General features: G+C 44.2%; 1 protein-coding gene across 1 annotated transcript in view; it reads left to right on the forward strand.

The window, feature by feature from the left end:
• Positions 1-21406, forward strand: part of dync2h1 (dynein cytoplasmic 2 heavy chain 1) — a 149404-nt gene that overhangs the window by 39853 nt on the left and 88145 nt on the right. The window contains exons 45-67 of the mRNA XM_071925082.2: positions 69-198; positions 795-950; positions 1414-1673; positions 3007-3253; positions 4354-4505; positions 4692-4836; positions 5506-5608; positions 8204-8368; positions 8623-8747; positions 9061-9309; positions 9662-9770; positions 9964-10077; positions 10892-11034; positions 11602-11683; positions 12107-12267; positions 13096-13233; positions 15140-15253; positions 15955-16115; positions 17827-17950; positions 18170-18291; positions 18770-18856; positions 19591-19717; positions 21088-21229. Of these exons, the coding sequence (XP_071781183.2) occupies positions 69-198; positions 795-950; positions 1414-1673; positions 3007-3253; positions 4354-4505; positions 4692-4836; positions 5506-5608; positions 8204-8368; positions 8623-8747; positions 9061-9309; positions 9662-9770; positions 9964-10077; positions 10892-11034; positions 11602-11683; positions 12107-12267; positions 13096-13233; positions 15140-15253; positions 15955-16115; positions 17827-17950; positions 18170-18291; positions 18770-18856; positions 19591-19717; positions 21088-21229 (3356 nt within the window). The remainder of the gene's footprint in view (positions 1-68; positions 199-794; positions 951-1413; positions 1674-3006; positions 3254-4353; positions 4506-4691; positions 4837-5505; positions 5609-8203; positions 8369-8622; positions 8748-9060; positions 9310-9661; positions 9771-9963; positions 10078-10891; positions 11035-11601; positions 11684-12106; positions 12268-13095; positions 13234-15139; positions 15254-15954; positions 16116-17826; positions 17951-18169; positions 18292-18769; positions 18857-19590; positions 19718-21087; positions 21230-21406) is intronic.

Genomic DNA, 21406 nt, shown 5'->3' on the forward strand with positions numbered 1-21406 from the left:
CTAGCTCACTCATACTCTCAGTCACTCACTCTCTCTTTGTCCCTCCCTTTCTGTCCCTCTATCTGCAGTGATGAGGACACTGATGTGGGTGCCTTGGTGAAGTCTTGGTTGAGGGGTCAGCCTGAAGAGTGTCGCAGTAACCTAGAAAACTGGCTGGGAGACTATTTCCACCGAGCTCTGGACTGGGTCCTCAAGCAGGTAACAGTTGTCCTACATGCGTGCATTTCATCCTGTGTCAGTATACTGAATTTGAAACACACTTTGGGCTTCAGGCTGTGGCCTTCAGTATGGTTTGAATGTAGCATGTTGAAAAGGTTAATATTCTGGCAGGATTGTGTATGTACTGAACCAAATGTAGATGTAGAAACTCTATGTCACCACATGACAATACAGCGGTTTCAAACAAATGACTTCCTCAGCCACTGAGCGGTGTTCATGACGATGTACTATATTGCTAACATTATAAGAATATGATGAATCTCATCATCTCTCAAGTAGGTTCAGTGGCTAAATGAAATCTACATATCCTGTTTTGTTATGTTTAAGGTATGTTTGGTATAGTTTCAATGCAGTCTGTGTTTTGGCAACTCTGTCAGCTCTCATCAATGTCATTTTTTACTTTTAAATTCTCATTATTCTATGTTCTTCTTCTTCTTTGTGCTTACCCTTCCTTCGTCTCTTCCTCTCTGCTTGACAATGCTCTATATGACTGTCCTAAATCTACTAAATTACAATGATAACACATCTTACAATTGTTTTTCTTTTTTCTCTCCCCTCTCTCTCCCTTTCATCAGAATGACTTTGTGGTGGAGACCAGTCTGGTGGGTACAGTGTTGAATGGTCTGTCCCACCTCAGCGCTGTGACAGAGAGAGGCCAGTTTATCGTCAGTCTTCTCAGGGGTCTGGGAGGAAACCTCCACCTCAAAACACGACAGGAGTTTGCCAAGGAGGTGAGGACCTCTGTGGTTTCTGTATGGGCTGAGGGTGGATGTCAACCCCGGGCCACTGGGGAGTGTAATTTGTGGTTTCAGACTAGAGGCAAGGATATTAAGCACTACACCATACTACAGGCAATTACTTATTCAATCAAAAAATCAGTTAATGAAACTGAAACACATGTATATATCCATTATATGTCATACCATAGAAGTCTTTCTACTACAAGCTTGTTGCTTGCCGCACTGTAGTTTCCTTGTAAGAGAGAAAAGATTTGGAATTCAGATTCTATTCTCTTCTCAGCTGGCACTCAGAAGTTTTGCTTTACAGTATGTCAACTCAGCTCTAAGCAGCAGCCATCTAATGCAGGATAGACGCTTGATGGGGGACTTCTGTAATGGCTACTGCTACTCTGCAGCATACTGTATCAGTCCTTGTGTTTACGTGTGTTTATATCTGTGTGTGTGCTCCCTCCAGTTGCTGAGCTGGGCCAGGGAGAGCCCACCAGACCAGAGAAAACCACTTGATACCTACTTTGACCCTGACAGCGGCCGTCTAGCTGCCTACACACTCCAGCGGCCCGACGGTCTCTCTCTGGACCAGCTCTCTCACACACACACACTTCCTGTCATTGAGACCCCAGACATGCAGAGAGGCCTGCAGTGCTTCTCCCAGTGGCTCACCGCTCAGCACAGACAGCCCTTTATGGTGGTGGGGCCAGAGGGCTGTGGGAAAGGGTAAATAGACACATGCAGAAGCATACACAAACACACACACACACACTCAAACATACATGTATGTATGCAGGCGCGTACGCACAAGCACACAGGCTCACTTAAATATACACATGCAGAAATGCACACACATGTACAGTATATGCATGTATGCGGCCACGTACGCACACACATACAAATGCAAACATACACACACGGTGTGAAAACACACACCGATAATTGATCTCGTAGCACAGTTGGTATTGTTGAGTAATAATCTTCTATGTCCCGACAGACACAGAGAAGCACACACAACAGTTTCAAACAGTGCTTGTTGGATCTTAGGCATTATTCATGTTTTTAGATTCACTGACTAAACAACATTGGTCTGATTCTTTTCACGAGGGAGCAGCAATGCTCGCAGAATTACAGTTTCGAATTGGCAAACAGTGCTTTTTATTCTGTGGCATAAATGTTTTGAGTGGGTACTGGCTCTGCCAAATTCTGGCCTGGCTGTAGAAATGGAGCTTGTGGTTGCATTATGGATTGTGAGATAGAGGCACTCAAACGTGGACACTCAAACTGACACATGCAAACAAGCACACCCATATCAAGGCTTCTTTTATTCAGAACTTGACCTTTCTTGGAAAGACACAGACAAGTCAGCGACGATCAGGGTCTGCGTGTGCATGTGTGTGTGGGCGTGCACGGACTTGTGTATGTGTAGACAGAGACTCGTTGCCTCAACAGTAATTGCTTCCCTCCCCAGGGGGTTGGAAGAAGAGGGGTCTCTCAGTTTGCCTTTTACACTCCAGTTGAGCCCCACTCTCCTCTACTTTTCTCGTCCTCTTGTCTTGCCTCGCCTGAAAGGTCACTGTGCCAACGAGGCTCTGTGTTTGTCAGCTCATTCCTCCGATAAGAGAACATCTAATTAATTTACACACACATACACAAGAATGAACATGCACACACATACACACACGCAGACACACCACTTACTTTCCAATTATTCTCTCTCTGTTTGTGCCCTCACAAAATGTCTCTCTTTGCCTTTGGCTCTGTTCTGACAAACATTGTTCTCTGGGTCCCAAGAGGCCTCCTTGTTAAATACAGAGTAACACTCATCTCCTCCTCTCATCCTCTCTTGCTGCCCTGATACCATCCTAACCCTTACATGAAATAGAGACGTATATTAAAAGCTGCAACATTTAGACACCTGGATGGAACTATTGGATCATTGTACATTGCAGTATACCAATCCTGTCTCACCTCATCTTTCAAAAGGTGTGTGCATGTGTGTGTGTGCATCTTGACATTTCTGCCAAACATTTCTTATTATGTATTGTTTCCTGCCTAGCATGCTCCTGCGCTACGCCTTCTCTCGGCTGCGGTCCACCCAGGTGGCCGTGGTTCACTGCAGTGCCCAGACCTCCTCGCGCCACGTCCTGCAGAAGCTCAGCCAGACCTGCCTGCTGCTCAGCTCCAACACTGGCCGAGCCTACAGACCCAAGGACTGCGAGAGCCTGGTCCTGTACCTGAAAGACATCAACCTGCCCAAACCTGACAAATGGGGCACCAGCAACCTCATTGCCTTCCTGCAACAGGTAAAGAAGAGGTACAGATAGTGCTGTTGGTCAAACCAGTTGAAGCTTTTGATATGTACATCCAAGGTAAGTTCCTTTATCAACCAAAAAGGTTAAAAAAAGATAAGCCAGCATTCCATACATTGTGTGGTTCAAATACATGTATGTCATACCTGGTGAAACAAATAAACAAATGTTTGCCATGAGGGAGGCCTATACTAGCTGTCTGTCATATCCAACTCACCTCACCTGGCGCACCTGAAAGGACCTGCCCCCTCCCACCCACTTGTAATACCCCAAACTGAGACTAGGTGGGGTAGATGACTAATATTACTCTGAAACATGAGCATGAGCCATAAAAATAAAGATAACCAAAGGTCTACAATATAGACAAAATAAAATATGAATGGAAAATGGGCAAACAAAAGAAAAGCCTCTCAAATGGCTTCAACAGCTAATGCAAAAATAAAAACGCCACGTTCGCTCCCGACCTTTTGACATATTAGCAGAAGACACTGTAATCACAATATACACTTTGAACTCCCCTTACAAATCAACATTTAGCAAAGTAAAGCAATAGAAATTCTGCTTCCTACTTCCATATACAACATACAAGAAAGATATTGCACAAATTTGTATCTACATATCCACATAATGACATATGGTCCATGTCCAGATCTTGACAGAATGTAGTACAGTGCTAGCAATGTGTCACTTTGCAGACATCTTCAATCTTCCATTAGCAGCTGTCTCCAGTTGTAAAGTAATTCATTCCTTGCTCTGCAATGCGATCCCAAGTTACCTCTGCCTTTCACAAACAAGTAAAGAGAAATGTGATTTTAATAAAATGATGGTTACCATAATAGAGAGCCACCCATGTCTACAGTGATGATGGATGTCTCCAAACTATGTTATAGAAATATGCAGTGGATGTAAGCTCTTCCAAAGGCTTTAGTACAAAACTCAGCAACGTAACAATGACTTTTCCCTCAGGAACATACTCTTATTATACAATTCAAGACAAGACTCTCTCTCTCTCTCTCTCTCTCTCTCTCTCTCTCTCTCTCTTTCTTTCTCTCTCTCTCTTTCTCTCTCTCACTTGTTCGCTGTCTCTCCTCCAGGTGTTGACATATCAGGGATTCTATGATGAAAATCTGGAGTGGGTGGGTCTGGAGAACATCCAGGTGGTGGCCTCCATGTCAGCAGGGGGTGCTGTGGGCAGACACACGCTCACCTCCCGCTTCTCCTCTATAGTACGCATTTGCACCATAGAGTGAGTGCAACACAGTGGTCATGCTACAAAAGAGCATGCAATTACACATATTTGAATACATGCGCAGTTAAATCTGTTTCTCAAACCCACCCCTTATCTCTCTTTGTTTTTCTCTCCTACCGATTTTCTCTACTCCCCCTTTTCTTCCATCCCTCTGTCCCTCTCCTTCTCTGCCTCTGTCTCCAGTTATCCAGACAGGGAGCAGCTGCAGACTATCTACTCGGCATACCTGCAGCCAGTTCTCCAGCATAGCCTGGGCAGCCAGGCAGCCTGGGCCAGCACGGGGAAAACACACCAGCTGGCTGGATCTCTGGTGCAGGTCTATGAACAGGTACAATCCAGTCAGAGAATTAGAATGGAAAGACTGGTCTTCCCTATTCAGATCTGTATTAGCAGCAGCATAGCCTTGCCTGAGAACTTAAAAGTCTAAACAAGCCATTGGAGACCTCGGTTTCAATTTCAGTTTGATTCCACATTGAGTCCCTGCTTGTTCCCCAGCAGGAGATAAGCACACCCCGCAGGCTGGATCACTGGTGTACCTCTATCATTAGGTAGAAAACACTTTACCCATATGCAGCACAATAGCACCACTAGTCCTTGTAAGCCTAAAAAACGAATTACCCTACTTTGAATCCCTGGTTTGTGTTTGAGTCCCCCGCATGGGGAAAGCACATTAGCTTGCCAGATCACTGTTGTAGGTCTATTAACAGAACAGGTATAATACAGGCGTGTATAATACAGGTTATGTATTATACACACATTATACACACAATGTCAGGATAAACTTACTACATTCATTTAATTAGCATATCACACTTTATTTAACTTAATGGAAATTGGTCCAGCAGCTTGTTTGGTGTCTCTCATAATCATACAACGCTTGACATTTTCAAGTAATAAATAATGTGACGTGCTTTTGAATTTTGTTGTCTCAATTTTGTGTCCCTTGCCACCAAAACGTCTGCGTTTGTGTGTGTGTTCTGTGTCCTTTTCCTCTCAGGTGAAAGCCAAGTTTACAGTGGATGACCACAACCACTACCTGTTCACCCCCTGCATCCTCACACAGTGGGTCCTCAGCCTGCTGCGATATGACCTCACTGCAGGTAACCAAACACACATGCGTGTACACACACACACACACACACACACCACAGCCATCTATAACTTAAACTCTCTTTCACTATGATGTCTCTTTCCATCTTGTAACTAAATCGTATGCTTGCTGGGTGTGAAATTTACACCAGCCCATAACCAAATGCTGGTAAACTTTGACTGTGGTAAGTTTGTCTTTAGCAGATCACCACCCATCATCTAGAGTGTTTTTTTTTTTCTATTCCAAAAATCTGATTTGGCTTGTTAATATACTGAAACTGGGAGAATTTTGAAATCCATCAGCCACTGCAACAGATGGATGAAAGTTTCCTGCCCTGGATGTATGTATTCTCAGGTTGTGACAACTCATTCGGATGACATGGGACCAACACAGTAGTACGCTACTTAAATTTACCATCATTCTTTCTCTTGGCCCCGTTTCTTTGACATGTGAATAAAATTAGCCCTGCTGGCCCCAACCAAAAGAATCCTACCCCCACCACTGGTCCTGTGGTTGCCAAACCTCCCCGATCTAATGATGCTATTTTATTAACTCTATAGTCATAAACAGTAGGAAGAACTTAGATCTGTCTGTGTACATTTGAGATCACTGTCTTTTTTTCTATGGGAAAAGATTGTTGCAGTAACCAAAGACTATTAAACTATTAAAGTAGCGGACCCAAATGAGAGATTTCAGGGTTCATTGGGACCCAGACTCATAAAAATATACCTTTTCACTTTTGTCATGCGAGGAGCCGCCAGACACAGACCCATGGCCCGTTTGGGGGCCTGACCGATATTTTCAGAAGCACTGCTGCAGGCAAACAAAAGCAGAAAGTTGGATTTAATGACCCACTGGTATTCCTGTAACTCCTTGGAGTCCACACATAGAATGATTTTGCCGCCGCCAAGGAACTTAAAGCATTAATAACTCTGTCAGTTTTGATGCAAGAATCAAAAAGACAGCACCAGATGGCTTAGTTTCCTGTCAGTATTCCTTTAGCTCAGAGTTCCTGTCTCCAGCTCTCACCTTCTCTTTCATTCGATCTCTCTCTCTCTCTCCTTCTCTCTTCCCTCACTCCCTCTCTGTCACTCGTCTGTCTCTCCCTCTTTTATCATCCTCTCCCCTTGCTGTCCTTTCATCTCTCCCTCTGTCACTCTCTCTCTCCCTCTGCAATGTGTTCCTGCTGTGATAGTGAGTCCAATCATTTATTTTAATTAAACGCGTCAGCGGACAAACTTCTCTTTTCCTATGCTCATCATTTTTTAACTTACTCTTACTTCTTCCTCCCTCTTTCCCTCCTTGCTGATTACCTTCCATTTGGTATGTAACAACCTCCTCTCTCCATCTTTTCTCAATTACTATGTTTGTATGTGTTTGTGTCTGTGTGTTTGTGGTCTGTGGTGTGTGTGAGTGTGCATGTGTGTGTGATGAGCACAACTGTGTGAGCCTGTGCATTATGTATGTATGCTTACTGCTTATTGCTTATTGCTTACTGCTACTGCTTAAGTTCACTGCTTATTTTCAAATGTTAACTATGTAATTACAACATTTCTATTGCGCTAATGTGTATGTCTGTGAAATTACTTGTGTTAATGGTATGAGTGTCTGTGACTCCAGGGGCCAGTTGCATAAAGGTAGATTTCAATGAAATGTATGCAACTGGTCTTTGATGCAAATCTAGATTTGATACCAACTTGATACCAAGCATTTTAAGCGGAGCGTAGGGTTTATCTGGTTTCTTTATAAGCTTTGGTGGTAGACTGACCACTGAGGTTGGTCTTAAGCGAGGAAATCATTCAAAAGCCACAGGCATAGAAAATGTTTAGTATGGCAACTTGCAGTTTAAATTATTTTCCCTTCCTTGGTGGTCCACTTAAAAGTTGAATATGCAGGGAAACCCCTGGAGTGTCAACCTTGTGTCTGTTTGGCTCTCGTCCTCCTCTGGTTCAATGCAATGTGACAGACACTGTTGCAGCCTGTGGCCTATGAGACCAGGAGGCTGTCTGCTCCCTTCTAGCGAAGACTACAGTCCTTTTTTAGCTAGCAGCACTTGACTGATTCTTGAGGGACTTAGTAAATTTAATCTTACCCTGAGAGCCAGGGTTATTAAAATAAACTGGTGCTCTTGTCATGCAAGGACCCACCAAAAACAGCCCTTTGACTCATTTTGAATGTTGACTCATAGGGTAAATACTCTTCCTGTGTCTGTTTCTGTTCTTTCTCAAGGTAAAACAGCTATGGCTATGTCAGAAATGGACATACTACACAATACTCCTTGAGTGTGTATGGTGTGTCAAAGGTGTGATCAGAATGAAGAAACTGAAAAACTGGAATTTCCTTTTTATAAATGAGTAGTAGTTGAAAACGGTTTGGCATGTAACAACCACTTCAGGCCATCTTTTCACAGTTACTTGTGTTTGTCTGTGAATAGTGTGTCAAGGGTGTGATCAGAAAGAGAAAATGAAAAATAAATCTTAGTTGAATGTTCACAAAACCTGAAATCCTAACAAACCATGGCAAATCAGATGCCTAGCTTAGAGTGTTCAGTATTAACCCTGTATACTGTGTGTGTGTGTTTGTCTCTCTCCTATGTCTCCCGCAGCTCAATCTAATGTGACAGACAGTGTGTTGGAGGTGGTAGCGTACGAGGCCAGGAGGCTGTTCAGAGACCGGCTGGTTTCCTCCAAAGACCTCCACACCTTTGATAACATCCTGTCCTCCATCATACGGGGAGACTGGGGCTCCGACGCTCTAGACAACATGACCGGTATGAGATCGATGTACACATACACACACCTTCATGAAGAACAGTACATACACATGCAAAACACCAATCTGCATGGTGTTTCATTTACGTGGGGATATAGCAATAAATTAAATTTACACATTCAGTTGATATTAGTTGTTTGTTTTTGTGACAATACCACCTCTGCAGTTTGTATTGTTTGTCGCTAAGTCACTTGTGTGCATATACAGTACATGTGTGTTACTAACAGTCTGTATTACTTCATTTCTCTGTAGATGGTTTCTATGTGACGTGGGGCGCTTCTGAAGGGGCTGTGATGGCTCCAGGCCAGCCTCTGCCTCCTCATGGTAAACCACTGGGCCGCCTGGATTCTGCTGACCTCAAACAGGTCATACAGAAGGTACACAGTGAGGGAAAACACGTTGTCTTGGGGTGTGTGTGTGTGCGTGTGCGGGTGCGGGTGGGCAGTCGGTCATGCATGTTGGTATACATGCATGTGTTTGCTTCTATCTTGCTGTCTCATTTATGTGTGCGTGTTTGTATGCCAAATGTTGACTCATTTGTGTTTAATTCTGTTTATTTGAGTGTGTGTGAGAGAGAGAGAGAGAGAGAGAGTATGTGTGTGTGTGAGAGAGAGCAGGAGAGATAGAGTTTCTGTGTGTGTGTGTGTATCTCCTCACCAGCGTGTGTGTCCCTACCTCTCCCCCCTCCAGGGAGTAGTGCTGTACAGTCGTGATAACAGGGAGCTGGACCTTCTCCTGTTCTGGGAGGTGTGTGACTTTGTGTCGAGGGTGGACCGGGTCCTGAGCCGACCCGGTGGCTCTCTGCTGCTGGCCGGGCGGAGCGGAGTGGGCCGGCGCACCGCCACATGCCTGGTGTCGCACATGCACGGGTACACACTGTGCACGCCCAAGATCTCCCGCGGCTACACTCTTAAGCATTTCAACAACGACCTGAAGATGGTAAGAGAGGATTGCCTCAGCACATTTTGTCTGCTTAATTGGCTCACATTGTGCCAAGCTAACCGCTTTTTACAGACTGTACTTGGAGGTACCTGCATTTCACTGGCAAGCTATTCCACTGCCTTCCCGTTAACACTCCAATGAAGTGTGTTTTCCCATTTCAAATGCCAAATTGATTGTTTAATGGAACTTACATTTTTTTGATTACTGTGGGAATGCACAGACTAGCACAGCTAGCTAACAACCAAGCAATATAACAACCTAGCTAAGGAAATTTGGTGTCAATATAACTTGAAGTGTGTGTGTGTGTGTGTGTGTGTGTGTGTGTGTGTGTGTGTTTGTGTTTGTGTAGGTGATGCAGCTGGCAGGTCTTGAGGGCCAACAGGTGGTTCTACTGTTGGAAGACTATCAGTTTGTCCACCCAGCCTTCTTAGAGATGGTCAACAGCCTGCTGTCTTCAGGTCTGTTTACAGTGTGTGTGTGTGTGTGTGTGTGTGTGTGTGTGGGTTTTGTCTTTTAATTTGATTTAATGGATTTTGTGGACCAGCAGTTTATAGTAAATGTAGTTGTATCTCTTAGCTTTCAGGCAGAGTAGCAGTGAAACATTTATTTGTGTGTGTTTGTGTGTGTGTGTATGTATTTACAATGTTTCAGGTGAGGTTCCTGGTCTGTACACCCCAGAGGAACTGGAGCCTCTCCTCTCCTCCCTCAAAGATGCTGCTTCCCAGGACGGATTCACTGGACCACTTTACAACTACTTCTCCTACAGTCAGTATATCTATCTATCTATCTATCTATCTATCTATCTATCTATCTATCTGTCTGTCTATCTACACAATATCTCTGTCTGTCTCTCTGTCTGTCTGTCCTTCTGTGTGTCCTTCTGTCTGTCTGTCTGTCTGTCTGTCTCTCTGTCTGTCTGTCTTTCTCAGTCTCTGTCCATCTATCGTTCCAGCTACGGTATTTCTGCTCTTCCTATTGCTCTATCTATAACTCTATCTCTCCGTTTATCTACACTCTACTACATCTGTCATTCCACTGATCGTTCTATCTAAAGCTCTGCCACTGTATCTGACTCTGTTCATCTGCTACCCTGCTGTGCAGTGGTGTGTGCACTGTAGTGATGGTGCAGTGTCACTGAGGTGGAGGTTGCTGCTGCAGAGCCAAATCAATAGCTCTCTATTGTCTGACTAAAGCGACTAAACAGCTCCCTGCTTACCCTCACTCTCCAACTCTGCCAGGGAGGTACAAGCTTAGAGGGACAATATCAGTGACACAAACACTAGTGCTTGTCTGTACATGCTCTCTCTCTCTGTCTCTCTCTGTTTCCCTCTCTCATCTGCTCTGTCTCCAACTCCCTATTCTCACCTTCTCTTCTTTATATCCCCCATCTCTCCCACTCTGTTTTTGTTTTGTCTCTGACTCTTTTTGTTTCTCCTATTTCTCTATCTCGTTTCCCCTCCTTCCTTCTTTCCATCCATCCATCCCTCCTTCTCTCTCTCTCCCTCCTTTTCCCTTTCCCTCTCCACCTGCTACCCTGCCTCCATCTCTCCACCACCCCATCACTCCCTCCCTCTCTCAGGAATCCAGCAGAACCTCCACATTGTTCTGATCATGGACTGCACCAACTCCAACTTCACCATCAACTGTGAGAGCAACCCAGCTCTCTACCGCAAGTGTTCTGTCCAGTGGATGGAGGGATGGTCTGAAAGCAGCATGAAGAAGGTTAGAGGAGGAGGAGGAGGACAACACGAGCAGAGGGACAAGAGAAAGGGATATAACAGTAACACTTGTTGATAAGGTTCACACCAGAGTTTTAAGAGCAAGAAATCAGTCTGGAGGTTGAAGACCCTGATTGATTTATGTATGTGAGTAGGGAGATTTAAGGAGGGATGGAAGAACGATTTATTTACTTTTGGGGAGTATATTGATTATATGTGTGCTACTGATGCAAAATAATCTCTACGCTAGTTTCAAAATCCCCTGTAACTCACACCCACAGATCTGTTTAGCCCCATACATGCTACAGTATACTGTATATATAAACCTTTTGCAGCTTCAGAATACTGAAAGTCATTATCGCAATTTCTTTCTGGCTAAAACACAGAAAGATGCTTACATGTGGTGCCAGAAATATACATTAAATGAAACACACATGCTATTTTTTAAAGAAAAGATGTTTCTACAAAAATGTCTAATGTGGAGCTGAAACTTTTTTTTTTTTTTTCATTCCATGCATAAATGCTTTCTCTCATATTTGAGGCTTACCTTGTCAAACCTTTACCGTGTCAGATTCCTGAGCTGCTGTTGGCAAAAACAGAGGGGGAAGGAGAGAAGAGTGAAGGAGAAAAAGCCACTAAGATGAAAAGCTCAGGTAGGAACATATGCACATAGCAAATGAGCTTTGAATTGTAAAATTATTTTATTTTTATTGAATTTTTTAACTCATCTTTATCATTGTTCTACAGGCCTAATTAAACAGCTCTTAAGTGCATGTCAGTTGAGTGTAGTGTAGACATGTAATTTAAAGGCTTCCACTCCTCAGAATCTCAGTCTGTTTTAAAATCTCTTAATATATAGACATCCCTGTACATACAATGTTATAAGACACCAGCTCAAACTGAGTCATGTCTTTTTTATTGATAAAATAACCAGGGGGCTTGTGTACAATATCTCTAGCTAGTTCCTGTATTTTTGATTCAACTATGAAAAGTACTTTTTTTTCAGGCAGGTCACATGCAACCCAGCTCGCAAGACTCACTAGCTCACTAATTTTTGCACCCTCTGCTCTCAGCAGGTTCTGGCCAGGGGGACCTGTGCCGTTTGTTCCTCATGGTCCATGAGTCATGTAGAGAGCATGGTGCAACACCCAGCCAGTACATGGCCTTTCTGCATGTTTATACTGCAATATATAGCAGCAAGCAGAGCCAGCTCACAACCAGACAGCAGCACCTGCAGGTATAGTATAGTCTACATGGTATATTATGTACAAACAAGTAAGCATGCATGTAAAAATACTCATACACATTCAGATACACATATATGCAGTTTTTTCCACAAGCACATTGGGTAGCCAGCCAAAGAGAAAAAGCTTTATTTGTCTTGAACAAGCTTTATTCTGTTGTCTTTTCATGCACTCTGACATCTTGATTCCAGTCTAAATACAAGTCTTCATTAATTAATATTTTAATGTGTCTACCTCAAAAAAAACTGTATAGTTTACTTTCTAGATTAATTATGACTTGTGGTGTTAAGCATTGAAGAAGTGACTACAATAGATACTGAGTAGAGGAAAACAACAGGCAGTACATTGTAGTAGTTAGATGAAACCCCCTATCTCAGAGGACCAGAGTTGCAAATGTAAGCTACACTAATTTTACCATCAAACTAGAAGACAGTATTTAACAACTAAACAAAAAGCTGACTGTCCACTCTGATTAAATGCACCTTAACTGTGAATTCAATATACAACGGCCTGTCCTGGGTTATTGATTAATTAATCCTCCTTGCCAATTGTCAGTGCAGTGTGTCAAGTCGAATAAAACTGGTGAATAGAGGCAATATGTGAGTCTGTGGGTGGCACTCATATCCACTTTATATCTGAGTGTTGGGCACATCACTGACAACCAAAAAGTTACTGTCACACACTGTTCCACATGCATGCGAGCAGTATTGAGCATGCTGTAGAATTGTAAGTTTTGCTTTTGTTTATACATGGGAGGCATATCTCATATCTCCTTCGTATCGCATTATTGACCTATGTGATTGGCTGCCTGTGTCCTCAAGGCGGGCGTGTCCAAGCTGAACGAGGCCAAGGCATTGGTTGATGAGCTGAAAAGGCGGGCCGCAGAGCAGAGCACACTGCTGAAGACCAAACAGCAGGAGGCAGACTCTGCCCTGCAGGAAATCACCACCTCCATGCAGGTGTGTGTGTGTGTGTGTCTGTGTGTGTCTGTCTGTGTGCGTCTGTGTGTCTATGTTTGAAGGCCCCCACCACACACATATGCACATGCACCCACGTGAATGACACTATAGGTTAATGGCTAATTAAGGTGAGCGCATATATAATGTGGTTTGTTTTACGCTTGTGGGTGTGTGTGTGTAAGTGTGCGTGCCTCTGTGTGTGTCAGTGTGTGTAAGTTTGGCACTCAGTGGCATGCAGGACAGCGGTCCTGCAGGGTTTCATGTCTCCTCCAGGCTGCATCTATCCTCCTTTCAACTCTCACTGCTTCTCCTCCTTGCAAAGTCGATAACTTTTCTCTGGTGGGCTCAGTGCAGCTCTTTCTGCCAGACACACACTCCTTATTCTGTATATTCCCCAGTTTCTTGTTCCCTATTGCATAGATGCAGCTCATTTTTTGCCTCTTCTCTTCCTTTCTCTTCTCTTCTTCTATCTGCATTATATTATACGAGCAAAGTTTTCTGGATTTCCCCTGGCTGTCTCCCCCCACTGTGAAGACACTATTTATTTGGTTTGTGTGTGTGCGCTCGTTTGTTTGTTCTCTGACTTCTCATCCAAAGTTTTCTCTCTCCTGACACCCCATTTCTTCCTGCTGGCTCTGTCTGGAAAATGGATGGATGGATAGATGTATGGATGGAAAGGAGGGGTGCAGGGAGAGAAGGAATCTGAACTGTGTTCATTAGTTAAGATATCCTCCCTTCTCTCTCTGCAGGGAATCTACTTTCTGAGTAGGGAGGGAAGGCGGGAGGGTGGGAGAGAGGGTGAGAAAGAGAGAGAGAGAGAGAGAAACAAGAAATGAAAGAAGGAGAAACTGTCAGCTGAGTGAGTTTACAGAGTGATAATTAGGGACTAGATGCATCCCTTTGGGCTATAGCAGCTATGTCTCCTGTGGAGATGGAGACAGCAGGGAGGGAGGAAAGAAAGAAAGAAAGAAGATTGGGACAAAGGCATGAAGGGCAGAAATGAGGAAGGATGGGAGAGTAATAGAGGGATGGTGGAGAAGGGAACATTTGATATAGGGAGCAGTGGAGAAACAGAGGGAAGATGAAAAGGAGAGAGGGAATAAGGAAAAGATGTGGGATTGAGGGAGGAGGTAACGTTTGGTTAGGGGAGAAATGGGAGGGAGGGAGGGGTGGAGGGAGCGGGAGACTGGCTTTGGGTGAGGGAGAGATGGAGAAGGGAGAGATGAGATGAGATGGATAGATACTAGGTGGGAGGGGAGGTGTGGGAGAATGATGCTGCCAAACGTTTATCTTCTTCCTCTCTCTTCCTCCTCAGTAACTGTCTGACTATGAGGCTATTCCTAAACCAGACCTTTCATCTTTACACAGAGGAGGCTGAAGGCCATATGTCTGAAACATCTTTGAAATGAATTGCTGAAAAAGAGACCTATTTACATTTTAACAGGCTGGCGTTTGCCAAGGTTTAGGTTATAACAGCTCTAGACAGTAGATCAATTTTCTTCATGTCGATAGTAGGTTGAAAAGTGTATATTTATCATTCATTTTATCCACTGCAATGGTGGTTCAGTGGTAGAATTCTCAAATGCCACGCATGAGACCCAAGATCAATTCCAGGTCAATGCATGCAATCTGTGCAGGACCTGGGTTCAAGACCCCATGTCAGAAAGCATTCGCCCTGCTGAGATGGCCTTGAGCAAGACACTGAATCCCTGTGTGCTCCAGGGGCGCTGTAGCTGACCCTGTGCTCTGACCCCTCCTATGGGGGAGGGGGCAACTGAAAAGAGAATTCCCCTACAGGGGAACTATTGTTCCATCATTTTCCTTTCCATTCTGCTGTTTCAACTATCCATTGTTTGAACACTATATTTTGCATCCAACTTGATGAACATCAATTTTTGTTGTCCAGAATGCCAGTGACCAGAAGACGGAGATGGAGAAGATCAAGGGGAAGATGGCTCAGGAAGTGTCCAAGATTGAAGAGAGGAAGGGCAAAATAGATGACGAGCTGAAGGAAGTACAGGCAAGTTGCAGAAGAGAGCTACAGCAGAGAAAAAAGAACAAACAAAATATACTATCCTTGCATTCGGTTCTCTTAGTTCAGTGTTCCTGTGCTAGTTTAAAATGTCTACAAAAGTTTGGGAAACAAATTTGACAACTTCCAGGTCTGCATAAGTTTGGGAAATGCACAAATGGAAAAACTGTTTTGGCTGAGGCTCCTCCTTTGTGCTGTAAGTCAGTCCTGCACAATTCCTGGGAAATCTTACCCCAGGACAAATAGAATAAACACATAGAAAGCAACACATAGAATAAACCAATTTTCACAGTGATGGTCTCAGCCATTATACTATGCTATCAAAATTATTTTGAGAATGATATATTGAAGTAAATATTCTACACGTAGGGACTTTTAGTAAATTAGATGGAAAATGCTCCTGAGCCCTGTTAACTGTTTACTGTTGTCAGGTTTTATTGATGGCTTGTGTATGTTAGTCTTGTAATGTTGGGCTTATCCAGAGCCTTTGTCTGATTGACTCTTGCAATCAGTACAGTATTACCTGTCAGTTACCAGAAATACACACATGCACACATACACAAACACCATACACCTTGCCCACCCACGGACACACATCCCCCCACCTTCTCCAGACTTGCCAACCCCGCTCCACTCCTCCCTCCCTCATCTCTGTACCTCTCCTTCCCCTTGTCTTTCGTGCCCTCCAGCCTTTGGTAGACGAAGCAAAGCGTGCGGTTGGGAACATCAAGCCTGAAGCCCTGTCTGAGATCCGCTCCCTCCGCATGCCCCCCGACGTCATCAGAGACATCCTGGAGGGGGTGCTGAGACTGATGGGCATCTTCGACACTTCCTGGGTCAGCATGAAGAGGTGAGAGGACAGAGAGGTGGGGAGGACGTGGGGGAAGGAAATGTGAAAAGGGATAGAAAAAGGAAGGGCAACAAAGAAGGAAGGATGGGTAGATGCAGAGAGAGCCATCCCGGGGGGAGTAATTAAACTGACGGGGATCTTCAACACCTCCTGGGTTAGCATGAAGAGGTGTGAGAGAGCAAGGGAGGATGGAGACAGAGGGAAGTGAGAAGGAAAGAGTTGAAAGAGGCAGGAAAGGAGGGAATCTGTACACTTCCTGGGTCAGCATGAAGAGATGAGAGAGGCAAGGGAGAAAAGAAGACACAGCTTGAATGATAGAGACAAGAGGGTCAAAAAATAATGGAAAGGAGAAGGGAAGTAAGAGGGAGAGATATTGGAAGGGGCGCTGAGACTTGGGGGCTTTGGCATCTCCTGGGGCAGCATGAAGAGGCAAGACAGAGGGAGAGGTGGGGAGGTCAAAGCAGAGTTTCTAGTCGGTTCTTGGGAGTCAGTTCAAAGTCTGGAATACGAATTTGGTAATTCCCATGTCTTGAAAAGTATAGGGTTATATTCCTCAGCCAATGTCACCAACAGAATTTACAAAACTACTAGAGAAATTAAGGTCTGGGAAATGTACAGAATTTTGAAATGAAAAATGTGGAACAACCCTATGAAAGATGGGAGGGAAACAAGGGAGGATGCAGACTAAAAATCTTGTCATCTTTTTTCCACCAAAAAAAAAGAAAAAAAAAAAGAAAACTTGAAAAAACATAAAATAAGAATCAATTGATATATTTTCTGGGACAGCTTTAGCACTGGCTGTAAAAGTTTTCTATGTTGGAAAGAATACAAAATCCAAACTCAAAATTCTGTAAGAGTTTGAGCTGTATTCAAGAGGGCATCTTCTAATTTGTCATCACACTCCAACATTCAGATTTTCCCCACCACATATTCACATTCACATGGCTTCAAATGAGATGAAACGGCCAGAATGAGAGAGTCAGAACGAGGGTATCCGTGTTACACATGTTAAAATATGCCAAATGATTTATTTCTGGCATCACACCATCTTAAAAGACACCAGGATAAAAAAGACTACCCAATTCTACTGGATGTACGGTGTGTGTTTGTGCTTGTGCGTGGTGCATGTGTGCACTCGTGTGTATGCATGCTGCATGACTGTACGCATTTCCCTGCCTGTTTATCTGTTGATTTAAATCAGCTTTTGGGAAGAATAGCTCATCTGACTGTGGGCGCCTTTAGAGGAAATCTGAAAGAAAAAACAGTCTGGCCTGCTCATGACTCATGTTAATTGAGTGAGCCAGCATTGCTCTGAGCACTGCTAGTAACAAAGAGAGCTTGTGTATGTGTGTGTGTGTATGCGTGCGAGTGAGAGGGATGGCCTAGCTAAATATAAGTAACAAACTGAATGACTTGTCACTGTTTGCTCTTAATTAGAGATGAAAAAGCTTAAAGTCCCATAATTTTAGGCTTGAATTAGCATTAGCTGCCTCATTATCTGGTTTAAAGCTCGCTTCATTTTATCTTTCTCTCTGACGATCTGCGTCTGTCTCTGTCACTCTCTCTCTCTCTCTCTCACTCACATGCACATACGCGTACACTTCCCTTTCTTGGTGTCTTTCTCTGTCTTTCTCTCTCACTCACTCTCATTTGTCCCCCCCGTCTCTCTCTTTCCTGATCTTTCTTTTTCCCTCCCTCTCTTTGTCTCCAGTTTCCTAGCTAAGCGTGGAGTGAGGGAGGACATAGCTACATTTGAGGTCAGGAACATCACCGGTGAGATCCGCCAGAGTGTGGAGGAGCTGCTAAACAGGAACAAGGCCTCCTTCGACCCCAAGGTCAGCTAGCCTAGCCACCATCTGCTAACTTAAAGCCCATAATAGCAGAATGTGAATCATCAGTATTGTTTGAAGGTGCCATTAACCCCTTGGTCAAATTGCTTGGTCTTATATAAAATGTTGCTGATTGTTTCTGTTGGCTGAAGATGTTGTTGATGCTGCTGCTGTTATAATAATTGAGTTGTTGTTGACTGGTGATGCTGCTGCTTCTCCGGTCAGAATGCAAAGCGAGCGAGTGCGGCGGCTGCTCCCCTGGCTGCCTGGGTCAAAGCCAACGTGCAGTACTCCCATGTCCTGGAGAGGATCGGGCCACTGGAGAGGGAGCAGGCTGGACTGCTGGAGTAGGAACACATACACACACACACACACACACACACACACACACACACACACACACACACACAGACACAGACACATGTCCACACATCCAACATACACACATGCTCCCAACACCCATACATACACAAGCATATCGTCGTCATCGGGTGAACACCTCAGAACTACGATTTTGGTGATTTTCATGTTTTAATGTCAAGTGAAGGATGGTCCTGTATGGGCTGAGAAACTTTTATGTCCCTTAGGCTTATAGAAACTTTTCAAAACTCATTGGATACACTGAAAAAAATGCACGATCATCAAGATAAAAGCAACTGTTTTTCGTAGTTGCTGAAAAGTTGAAGTGTTGGAGATATAAGGTTTTCACCCGACCGCGATTTGTGCTCTCTCTCACACACACACATGCACTCAAAGATCTGCATCCACATAGGCACCAACGAGATACTTTCCTGTGTGTGCGTGTGTGTGTATGTGTGTGTGCAGAAACCTGAGGAAAACGGAGAGTAGGAAGAATAAGCTGGAGGAGCAGCTCAACTCAGTGGGAGCCAAAGTCAACGAGCTGAAAGAGAAGTATGCATCCCTCCATCTTTCTATCCATCCTTCCAACATTCCATCCATATTTCTGCCACAGTTGTTACTTAATAATCCTAACCCTAAACCTTAACCCTGACCTCATTATCCCCATCGTCTCCTTATGCCTTGTCCTGACTTCAAGTAGACGCAAATAGAAAAGAAACTACAAAAGCATAGATGCAATCAGAGATACAGCAAGAATTCACTCACTCTGCCCCGCTCTCCCTCCGTCCCGCTTTCCTCCCACCTCTTTAACCCAAGATCTCTCCGTCCATCTATCTTCCTATCCGACTCTCTTCCTCTGTCCTTTTTCTCTCGATCTTTCCAACCTCTTTCTGATGAGCTGATGAATCATTTCATACTGTGTGAATGGAACTCTCTTTTCTGCTCTTCTCTTCTCTTCTCTTCTCTTCTCTTCTCTTCTCTTCTCTTCTCTTCTCTTCTCTTCTCTTCTATTATCTTCTCTTCTCTTCTCCTCTCATCTCCTCATAGCTTTTGACCTCTGTGTTCTTATCATCTTCCATTGCTCCTTCATGCCAGATTTTCACTTGTCTTGTCATGTCTTCCCTCTATCAACTATTCCTGCATTTCTTCTTGTTCGCGTCACTCCTCCACACCCATTTCAATCAATATCTATTACCCCCACCAAGAAACACACACAGACACACACACACACGCACACACATATACAAACTCCGTATCTCTTTCCCTCTTCTCCACTCTCTCTCTAGGTTTCAGTGTCGTACAGCAGAGGCAGCGAAGTTGGAGGCTGAGGTGACAAAAGCTCAGGATACGATCACCGCTGCCCAGCAGCTCATATCACAACTGGATGGAGAGCACACACGGTGGAACGCACAGGTAGTGGCGTGTGTGTGTGTGTGTGTGTGTGTGTGTGTCAGTGTGTGTGTGTGTCAGTGTGTGTCGTTGTGGGAGGGTATATAGTTTTACTCAGGAAGGGGCTCAGTGACTGTGTAAAAGTAACAGGAACTGTGTGTGTGTGTGTGTGTGTGTGTGTGTGCGCGTGTGTGTGTGTGTGTGTGTGTGTGATAGGGGGATGGATCCTGCTGTCTTGGGTCCCTCCTGGCTGTTTTTACTCGTCTCCCCAGCATCTGTCTGCACCTTAATTAAAACACTCAATCTCTTCCTGACACATACACACACCCTCACACTCACAGCTTCCCTCAAGGCCCGCACCAAAGAACCAATTTACTTTCTACTCACGTATTCCCATATACTCTCATACACACACACACGCACACACAGTTCACACACTTCACCCCTAACTCTCCCTCACGCACCGTGTTGTAGCTCTGGTTCGGTATATGCTAATGCCTCTAAGCTGTTTAAGTGTTTCTCAGGGAGAGAGCGAGGTAGAGAACTACAGAGAGAGAGAGAGAGAGAGAGAGAGAGAGAAAGATGCAGAAATAGAGACGCATTGAGACGCATTTGAGGTATAGTAGGTGGTCAGATGTTTGACAGAGTGGCCCTGGGTTGGGACCATTAACTGTCTATACGGCCACAGATGGCATTGTCCTGGAAACCTGCAGCCTCAGAGGAGACACATGATGTGGCCGTTTAGAGGATCATGAAGCTATCAATTAAGCCTTTTCCCCACCATGGTGCTGTGTGTCCGTTTGTGATCCCCTGATATGCAAATAGGCTCCCTTGAAGAATTCCTAATCAGCATAGAAATGACTGCAATAATGTTTTCAGAAATCCACATTTAACGACTTTTGGACTGCACTGAATGGAAGCTTTGCCGTCTGGGTCCATAGAGTCATTGACCAGCTCATAACAGAGTGATTTATGTCCGTGTGTGTGTGTGTGTGTTGTTTTTGTTCTTGTTCTTGAACTCATATTCTTGTGTACTCGTGAGAACCAGTTTGAGTTTTAGACTTTCAGAGTGAGGAGATTTTTGTAAGTAAGTAACATTGTCAATGAAAGGTCCTCATGAGGATAGCGGTACAATTGTGTGTGTGTGTGTGTTTGAGTTGGGAGTAGGGCTGGGCGATATATCGTATAATATCAATATTGTGATATGAGATATATGGGATTTTGGTTTTCGTAATATCATGAAATAGTTTAAATGTTACTTCTTCCTGGGCTTAAAGGCTGCGTTACAGTTAAGTGATACGATTTTCTGAACTTATTAGCCTGTTCTGGCTTCACCTACCTGTCTATCTCCCCTTCTTCTGTTTTTCTGTCCCTCTGTCTCTCTTTCTCTCTAGATGTCGGAGATAAAGGAGGGGTTAGATACCCTCCCTATGAGGGCCATGCTAGCAGCAGCCTTCATCACTTATCTGTCTGCTGCTCCTGAAGACCGCAGGAAACACTGTCTGGAGACATGGATGGCCCAATCTGGACTACAGAGTAAATATACTGTTTAGGCAAACAAATAAACACCAACTGCCACACTCAACAACACACACATACACACTACTACCCACACACACACACGAACACACATGGCACAATGCACTGCCTTGGTACATGCATAGTTTAAAGACAAAACCTCCAAACTCATGGGTCGAACAAACGCCAGAGTTG

Source organism: Centroberyx gerrardi, chromosome 6, assembly GCF_048128805.1.
Source record: "Centroberyx gerrardi isolate f3 chromosome 6, fCenGer3.hap1.cur.20231027, whole genome shotgun sequence".
NCBI lineage: Eukaryota > Metazoa > Chordata > Actinopteri > Beryciformes > Berycidae > Centroberyx > Centroberyx gerrardi.